The sequence below is a fragment of the Physcomitrium patens genome, chromosome 10 (assembly GCF_059467195.1).
Source record: "Physcomitrium patens ecotype Gransden chromosome 10, ASM5946719v1, whole genome shotgun sequence".
NCBI classification, from domain to species: domain Eukaryota; kingdom Viridiplantae; phylum Streptophyta; class Bryopsida; order Funariales; family Funariaceae; genus Physcomitrium; species Physcomitrium patens.
This window is the reverse complement of record NC_143419.1, coordinates 5,397,443-5,407,487: the sequence shown is the minus strand read 5'-3', so window position 1 is coordinate 5,407,487 and position 10,045 is coordinate 5,397,443. Positions and strand designations below refer to the sequence as shown.

The window sequence follows — 10,045 nt, the reverse complement described above, 5'->3', positions numbered from 1 at the left end:
AGGTTTGATTACAAACTTAAGTGAATTATGAAAAGAAGTCTATCTTTTCATTTGAAAGCTTGTATCTAGAAAAGTAGTATTTTAATTTTTTACTATTTGGAAAATGAAATTATTAAAATGTTTTTCATTACCATTATCTTGTAAATTAGCATACATAGCTACTACCTAAAAGTTCATTCCCAAAATGAAAATGGAGTATTAATAAACATGTATCAAATAATCTTGCAAAACGAAATGACAGTGTTTTCAGTATTGGCTTCCATTCAGAAGTGGTTTCACAAAATGGGGCCCATAATTTTGGATAATTTGCTGGTGGAACACTTTCTCAGTTGTGATCTGATCAGTTCTACCCCGAGATAGAGGGGTATTTGAAGCTACTGAGTGTAATTTCACCACAGATCATTTAGGTTCTGATTGCTCATCAGTGAAGAATCCATAGGGCACATAAATGGTACTAGCATGTTAGGTCACCACCATGAACAGACATGCAGGAGCCTACACCCTCTGGTCGCTCGAGCAAACGACCACTAGCATTGAACACCATTCCGTCTTCACCTTTTTCCAAGAAAATTATAATAGAGTCGAACAGAAAGTTTAGTGACGTAGAGGATCTGAAGTGAACATGAAACTACATTCGTCAGGTACATAATGCTGGAAAGAAACAAATTGATTGGTCGTAGTCCCAAAATGTATCCAGTCATCTGTATTTGGCGTCACAGAAAATGAGTCCTTGAAGAAGGATTCAGTTGAGAAGCCTAACTGGACGTGGGACTATCAGCAAGTCCAGACAATTTGCACACTTGAAGGAAAAATGAGCTCTTTACAGACCATTTAGACACGCGTTGCATTTGAGCCAGAAGCAAGTACCATCCGTGTGAAAGTATTTTCTAACTATCCATGTAAAGACCCAGAAAAATCTCCTCATCAATGTACCCAAAACTGGGGGAGGCTGCAGTCCTGTGAAAGTGCACCTTAAGAAAGAGCCCTACAGGGTGTGCACAAACACAACCATCACGAATCTTATGTCTTTGATACAACCTCTTTCTGTACAGAAAATGGATGCTTGGGAGACTTCAAGAATAATGTCCGTCTTTGTTCTGCAATGAGCATTCTTGCCCATCGCTCCCTACACAGTCATTGGAGTGATCGCCTTCCCCAGCATACACGTGCCCGTAAATGTCATCAAACGTATAGTTGTACAAATTTTTTTCAGCTGCACAAATTAGTCCCTCTCAGTTTATATAAGACTAGAACAAAATATTACAGAAGAAATTATTTAACTTTTTCAAAAAAAAAAATTCCAATAAAAATAAAAATAATCGTTTCCGCTTCCATGGACCACTGTGTAATACTATTTTGAAAGAAAGGAATTACTAACCTCGTCGTCTGGAACCCGACTGAAGCCAAACTTGTTGATCCAAATAGATTCTGTATTCTTGGCCGTGGGGAGCACCAACCGCTCCACACTTAGCACCCCAAGAAGTCTTTCAATTGTTGTCATAAGTGCTTTACAGAAACCCTGTCAATCAATACCCAGCACAATTGAAACAGAACACTGTCACAAGATCAAATACCCAGATGCATCGTCACCATTGCATGTGATTCAACAAAATAACTCAAAGGTCCGTTCCGATCTTTACACGTTTAAATTTTTAACTTTCGTCCAACATTGCAGACGTGCAGGTAGACATTCTACTCCTCTCCTATCTCCAGTTCCATAGAACTATGGTTTCTTGATTAAAATCGTTTCTACATTCCATGTTTTAACAAGCGTAGACCTGACTTCTATAACCCTATGCCCAAAATACCAGTCTCCAACCATCAACTGAATTGGAGACACTTTACCTGGCCCTGGTGTGTAAGGCTAGTTGCAACCAAAGGAACTTCCGCGATTTCTCCACCAAAAATTTGCAGCAGAGCTGCTGAAACCACCTTCTCGCTGCAATCCGTATAACACCCAATTTTAGTTACGTATGAACATGAGGATAATCAATTTTTGATTTGGAATCAACAGAAGCAGAGTTTACGAAATATAATCCAAAACATAACATTCTATTTTATAAAATCCTGTTACTATTGAAACCATAGCATTATCTATTTAACAGATTAGACTGACTTTCTTCACGAATATCCACAGGGCAATTTAGAGAGGGGAGCTTACTTGAGCTTGAGAACGATGCAAAAAACACCTTCAAAATCGTGGTCTTTTGACCTTCGACTGTACATTATAAAAAGCTACATTTAGTATATATGAGCGTCCACGTATAAGTTCACAAGTTTAAGGAAGTAATCGTTCACATCACAAAACTCTAGCTTTTCACTGGAACATTACTGCTCAATATCACATCACGCATAATCTTAATATAAAAACTTTGCAACAGGACAAACCTCTGAACCATGAGAGGAATCAAATTCTTCCCAGTTTTCGCATCCCTGATTGGATCCGAGCACTCCTGTAAACGAAACATACTGAACACCATTATTCCTTCGCTCTGAATTTTGCCTCCTCGATAAGACGCTATCCACAGCAAGCAGTAGATAGCAAGCATCGTATCTTTTCGAGAAAAACCTTGAAGGGCATTTAAATGACTTAAAAAAGAAAACGAAGACAAGGACGAATGACACTTACTGTAAAAATATTTATAGCTTCGGCAAGAGTCTGAGTATTAGCGGTGTTGCCACTTTTGCCACAAAGAATTTGCCATGCAAAACTCGGGCAACTGGACTCAGCTTTATCCTTCGCACCGGTTTGCTGCTGCCGACTCTCTAGCAATTCACTTATTATGCTGTCTGTTAGCAACTCTGGCCCGTTGGCTACTAACTGTGTCAAGATTTCATCTATTACCTTGCAATCCTTCTGACAGAACCATTCTCCCTCTGGCAGCTCCTGGTAACAAACATTATCATCGTGACGTGGGAAAACTGGGGTTAGTAAATTTAGCCGTTGCTCAGGTAATCATGCATTTGAACAAGCTTCCAAGGCTGCACAAAAGAGAGACTACCCACATCCGAATCTCAGATAGTGCTACAAATGTTAGGAAACGGTACTCACATTAAGGTCGTCCACGCCTGAATCTTTAAGGCAGCTAACATGATATTCTCGTCCACACTGTTGGTAATATTACGAGTTCAGTAATTGATGTCACTCACCATTCCAAGCCTCCGCTACCAACAAATAAAACTAACACGCAAACCTTGAACTGTACAGGATGCGACAAATTTCCACACTTTTTCCTCAAGGATTCTAGGCACGATCCAACAACTAGGTAAATATCATTATGTAACAATAAATGCTACCTAGCGAATTTTGTTCAGGGTCCTCACCTGATCACAAACTAGAATCGTCATGCCATCAACGAAACCTGTCTTGCTCAGATTCCATTTCCTGCAAGTGAAGCAATGAAGTCAGCTATCAAGGCAAGTCAAGAAGAGGCCATTCTATGATCACACCTCACGCAAAGAAAAAAAGCCAAACATCACGGATTTGACATCTTTATGACCAAAACACTTGAGTGAACATCTTTATAAAGATATTAACCTCACTAAAAATTCTTAAATGAAACGCAAATATACACTACTTACTTGCAGATTGCGCAACCCCCAACTTCTCGATGCCCTTCTAAATGGCGTACGCAACGATCTCGCTCATCGGTTTCTGCAATGTTAGACATTCCCTCTATGTGCTTATTAGAACGTTTTTGTTCAATCTGTGCCACGTTGAGAGTGTCCTGTCGGCACATTCGGCAGTACCACTTGCCATCGGAATCTGTCTCCAATCCTGTAATATAATTGTAGACAAATTATCAACACTGAGCTAATCGATCAATCCATTCCATACGTACCCATCACCATTTCTCGGGACACACAAAAATTGAAAATATTCCAATTAAAGCCTTGTTCCAACAGACGTGAGAGTCGACACCATACAAGAACCGCAGTTTCTCTTTACCGAAATTTCGGACCAAGAACATCGCCGAAAAATTCCTGCTTCGTTTCTATGAATATGTGCAGGTACTCCTTTAGACAGAATCAAAACGCAGAGACATACATTAAGCGATTTCTCGCTGGATCATTTGACCCCACCTTTGGTACAACTGTTACACCATGTTTCTACACAACCGTGGCAGTTCTTCAGTTCCCCTCTAGTGCCACATTCATAGCAGGAGTTGACCTTTCCGGCACGTGCAACACGTTTTTCTTTCTCACCCAGCTTGTTCTTATGTGCCAGCTCCTTGCAAACGTCTTTCAGAGAACGACCATCCGCCACCAACAAGATATTTCCGTACCTGACACATCCATCACTAGTTTCAGCATACATGATAGCGAAGTGATATTCCACTACTTGGATCAATGGGTATGCAAATTTTGCTTGTTAAGGTCAAGTTTCAGTTCATCGATCAACAACAATATGAAGCGTGTTTAGCACATAGCCAATTACACTTGAACCATGACGATACTCCTCTTTCACCGATGAAACAGAATGACCATTATATCACCAGAAGGTTAATGATGACCCAGTGTAACAGAAACATGACTTTCAGCGCTGGAACTGCAGCTCACACAACTGCAAGCATGATTTCATATCCAATAACTCCCACGTCATGCGTGGACTGAAGGAGAAAAAACACTTACGGATTTCGGCGAGCCTCGCAGCCAGCATGTTGTTCAAACTTGTAACAATTTATCTGTGAGAAATCAAATTGGCCATTAGACAACTCTCATGTCCTCGAAATATGTCCACACTAATACCTAATGCTTGCAGGAAATCAAACCTCCACAACTACCTTCTTGAACGCTGCAGATCATTACAATACCATAGGATTTATGCAGTCTCCTAAACTTTCCTCACATGACTTTGAAGAAGTTCATTACAATCGCACACAAACCGCTAAACCGAAGTGTGAACCAACATAAGCAGTATAGATCATTTAAGCAACATCACAATAAGCTCGGGAGTTAAAACTCAGACTACAGTGAAACTTGCCTCTTTGTCACAGCAACTGCAGCTTATACCTTCACCACGCTTCACACCTTTCAGTTTCAGCTGCCACAACAACTTTTTCATATCAGAAATTTCTCACTCACTTTGTGACATTACCATGAACAATCCAAGACATTATCAAAGTTACTTCACTAAAACTCCATGGAAATGAAGGATCAACTAATACGCACAGTACTTGCTCCTACAAACACGGTTACGTAATAATCTTAAAACGTAAGTAACAAAGAAATACAGGAACTTGAGAAGTGAGAGATCTGACCAAATACCTGGGATTTCGTGTAATAGCCAAGTTCTGTTCCGTCTTCCAATCCACCAGGCAAGAAAAGAGCCTTATGTAAATGCGCATCTCGGTTCAATCTGGTCGACTCTGTTGCATCCTTCTCCCTGCAAAGATCAATTGGCCAAATGAAAAAAATCCTTCCTGTAATATCCATGCCTAAAACCTCATTAAAAGCCAATTTTGAAACTCTATATAATACACATAGATCACATAGTAAATATACTTCCACCGAAATCTGACCAGACTCCGAAACCTTGTTCCGCCCGATACAGAAATTACAATAATTTGTTGACCTAACTTTTCAGAAAATGAGTGAAGCAGGAATGAACTTTGGTGTTCAGAAGACATTGTATTGCATCACACAGACTGCTACTAGAACAACGATACGTTGAATCGTTAAACACAAGCACTCCACAACCCATTGGCATTCAAGTGTCTCATGGCACCCTCACCTCACTCTGCCGTCATCCTTCTCCGTTCCACTGGAAATGGACCGCTTTACTTTCACTGTAGCATGAGGTTTCTTCATTTTTTCACACTTGTCACAAAACCAGTCCCCAAGCCGTGGGTTCGAAATTCCAATACATCCTGCAAGTTTACGATTTAACAAGACACTACATGTTCGTTTAAAAAAGAGCAGAATACATGCATCACTATTACATTGGCCCAATTCATCCGGATAAAAACTTAATTTTTTTACATTTTCAGAAGAAAACTACATTCACAAAAGTATTATACGTACTGGAATGTGCTATTATAGAGCATCTTGCTCCCTTGCAATAGATTAGGTCACCCTCATCTGAATTCCAACACTTTGCGCATGTAACCTTCCACTTTTCAACGCCCTGAATGTCCCCTATAGCCATCTTCAAAGCTCTAAGTATGTTGTCCCCACAATCTGCAGCTTCTTGACCGGCGCTAAGTATGTCCCGAAGATTCTTCCCGTTCTCAAGATAAATGTTGTCGCTTGGATGATGAGAAGTACTTCCTGAATGTGCTTCAAATGCTGAAATAGAAACGATCTGCAAAATTTTACCCAGTAACAACCACCGAATGGTCAACAGGGAATCCAGACCTCATCACTCGTTTCGTTAGCATTGCATCATCAAGGACACGATCATGCTGGATACTATCAAATGATATAATTTAAGTTCTGCCATCAACATACCACAGAACTCTTGCAATTCCGGCAGTCGCACCGCACACCCATGTCTTTCAACATTCCCGTAAGCTGTGCAAAGAACAACACATGATCACGTGAAAATTCAAGCTCACAACACCTTAATGTACCACCACAGTACCCCTGTAAAGGCGTGGCAGTCCCACAGCAGCATGCCCGTACTTGATTAAATTCTTGAATGGAGGATTCAATTCAATTCGCAAAACAGGAAATAGATTATTTTAGAAGGAATCATACAGCGGCATCAAGGCAACTACAGCCAATGACAGGATTTAGATTGTATACAAAAACTTCCACAATAAAATACTCACGCCGTCATTACCCCGAAAAGTTGCATTAAAGAAAGACCTAGTTTTTCTGTCCTTCCTAGTAAACCGAACACTCAATACCTAGGAAACCGAATCAGCCTCATTCACAATGACCGAGGCTTCACGTAAACGAAGCGATGAATATTAGAAGAATCTCCTCACCAAAATTCATATCCAAAACAAAAACACGGCGAAGGCACATACTTGTATGCCTCGGCATGAGCATCGCACAAAATGGCCCTCCATGAGTCTGGTGGCCATGAGCTCCTTCGCGTTCCTTGGAGCCTTCAGTAACTTGTCTCCAATTGGGACCATCGACTTCAGCTGCTTCCCACCATCACAGACACGTTAGCTGAGGTCACATCCACACGTAGGAACGGCAGGTGAATGGTAGAGTAAAGATCTGGTCTTTAAGATCACGAACAGCTCTCTATGTGCAGCACTCAAAGAGCTCGCCGAAACTTCCTCGCAGCACAAAACTAATTTCAACTGTCTATGCTACAGTGAACCAGGCCAACCGCTAGTCATCAGACAAATTACGATGCTGCCCTAAATTTGGAAGTCTGCACATGCGCTGCGCTGGAAGGAAAATGCATTCTCTATATGGGGACCAACACGAAAATAGGCAGTCATGATTAAAACATCCTCAATCACTCCCAATCGCGTTTTTAAGGCCATTTGAAACCCGAATATCAGCCCAATCATTTTTGGAAAATTCATCTCATGAACCAACCTTAGTGGCAGCTGCACGCGGGGCTTGGCTTGGGCGCACGGGACCAGTGTCTCCTTCCTCATGACTCTCTTGACCATCGGAGCCCTCTTCGCTCTCCAATGTAGGAACGGAATGAGGTACCCTAGAATTCATGTAGTGGATAGTCTTGGGCTTCCTCTTCCGAGACCCGCCGTTTTTCACCAACCGATCTGTGTCATGAACCAAACCGTTCGACACAACACTGTCGCTAAGCCCACCAGAGTCTTTCCTAGCCTGAACGTCTAATACTTGCGCTTCACCCAATTTCGATGCTACCATGACCGTGGGGGCATTTCCGTTCAAGACACCATGATGTGCTTCTACGCTCGGCGATACCTCTCCCCCTCCCCCCTGGGCATCCACCATGACTTCATCCTTGTCTTGATGGTCCAACACACTAATGTTCACGTCGGGAGCCTTTGCATCGCTGCTATCAGCGGCGTCCGATGATGAAACCCTCGGCGAATGCTCAGTATCGTCGTCAGTCGAACCGACCATTTTTGTCGCAATTGCACCCTGTATGTTTGGGCCGCGACCTGCGTCCACGACGTAATCACCTTCACCCAACCCTTGCGTAATGTTGGTTTGTGCCCCCATAATCTTCTGACACGCACCCGGCTCGTCCACTCCTAGTCCACTGTCAGCCACAGCACCAAATTTAAACGCTCGTCTCCCAAATTTCCTCGTCCATCCTCAACCCACTGGGACATGACAGCAACCACACGACCCAGAAAATTCTGACGTTCACTCTGCAGTGATATACACCCACCCATCTCCCTCAGACACGATCGGCCAGACTCGATCGACAGTTCGCAATGCAAGCTCCGCAACAGCTCTGCTCCGCAGCAGCCATGGTCAACAACAACTACCGAGACACCCTCGAGCGGGATAGCCAAAGCCGGCCGGGTACCGTGGAACAACCAATAGCTGCTCCTTCCTTCCTGCTCCTGCCGCTGCTGCCTCGCTTCCTGCACGTCCGTTGCGATCTACCCACGACACCTCGCGCTCACACGTTACGCACCAAGTCCCGGCACCTGCAATTCGTACCCTAAAGCCCCGGCCCCGGGCAGGCACCAGTAGCCTACCGTAGTTGGGTGGCCAGTCAGCCGTGCCTGTCAACCTCGTACATCTTGCAACGTCACGGCCGCCCCCACCCACTTCTCAAGAGCCTCTCTCTCCCACTCTCTCCCATTCTCTCCCTTCACCTCGGCCTGCCCGGACATGCAGGCCCGGTCCCCTCCACGCCGTATGCCACCCTGCCCACGTCGGAGCAATACGATCACAGACTCGCTCGTCACGCCGAATCCACCCTCGACGCCCATGCTTCCAGGACCTCAACATCTGTGCCAGCCTCTCCGCCTCGCTCGCTCCCTGGCTCCGTCCCCGTGAGCTTCAGTTGCAGCGTAGTCAAATCTCCGTGTTATCCCTAAGTACAGCAAGTTAAGCCCCCCTTCCTTTCCTCCCCGCAGGATATGGATGTGAAGTAGCAGCACAAGGAGCATGAGCATGAGAAGTGTGCATGATATGCGAGAGACTCCACACCGTGTGATTCTTGCACGACGGCTGCCTCGCTCGGTCCCTTCCCTCGCCTCGTTGTTGCGATGATCCCATGCACGATGACGACGACGACGAAGATGATGATGAGAGCCCCCTCGCCGCTTCGGCGTCGCGCCGACGTTGCTTGCTGTGCTGTCCCCATTCCTCATGTTCTCACACCCACCCCCACCAGCTCCATGGATGTACGACGTTCATCGTTCCAGGATGAGTCTCGTATATGGATGAATGATGCGGATGTGGAGTTGGTTACACATCCGATGGATGAAATTCACATGCTTCTCGTTACGCTTTGAAGCTTTGCATGGTGGATTTGGGTTGAAGCAATGGAATGAGCAAGGAAATCGTGGTTAGATTCAATCACTAGCATGTTGCATGGCATGGGTTTTTTGATGTATAGTGTTTTGTGTTACATATTTTGTGGGCTTTTATTCAAATATATATATATATATATATATATATTTATATTTACTGACTGCTTTTTATCTTTGAGGATTTTAATAATTATTCAAAGATTTTGTGTTTTTTTGATTTGGTTTAAAGAACATATATTATACAAATCTGATGAATCGTTTTTTTTTAATGTATATCCATAGATTTTAATTTGAATTTCTATATTTCAGTTGATGATTTTAGCAAACATTTCTTATTAAATAATATCTTGTTGTTATTAAAATTCTTGCATATCTAGTGTAAATGTTTATTTTAAAATTGCATAAGAATTCAATTGCATGATGAGTATAATATGTACATCATTTTTGCATTATAATTACATCCAGTGATTTTTTACACCTTAATATAAATTAACGAATATAAATTAATTAATAAAGATACAACCTTTATGGGATCTATTTGATTCAATTGATAATTAAAAATAAATTCTAAAACTCATATAAATTTCTACATTTTAAATTGGACAGTTTTATAGTAAATAAAATTTCCGAATTATTTGTTAATTTTTCTATTTAGC

The 10,045-nt window shown here is 42.5% G+C and overlaps 1 protein-coding gene across 1 annotated transcript; it reads right to left on the bottom strand.

Moving 5' to 3' along the window:
- Positions 1-800: 800 nt before the first annotated feature.
- Positions 801-8,431, bottom strand: LOC112287232 (uncharacterized). Its single transcript, XM_073536699.1, has 19 exons — positions 8,291-8,431; positions 7,504-8,158; positions 6,975-7,094; positions 6,451-6,513; positions 6,025-6,304; positions 5,735-5,870; positions 5,269-5,386; positions 4,985-5,044; positions 4,633-4,685; positions 4,084-4,286; positions 3,583-3,778; positions 3,325-3,385; positions 3,053-3,109; positions 2,630-2,887; positions 2,389-2,453; positions 2,162-2,218; positions 1,846-1,939; positions 1,379-1,519; positions 801-1,213 (listed from the first exon to the last, which is right to left on the bottom strand). The coding sequence occupies exons 2-19, from the start codon at positions 8,116-8,118 to the stop codon at positions 1,127-1,129; spliced, it is 2,664 nt and encodes an 887-aa protein (XP_073392800.1). The 5' UTR covers positions 8,119-8,158; positions 8,291-8,431; the 3' UTR covers positions 801-1,126.
- Positions 8,432-10,045: the final 1,614 nt, after the last annotated feature.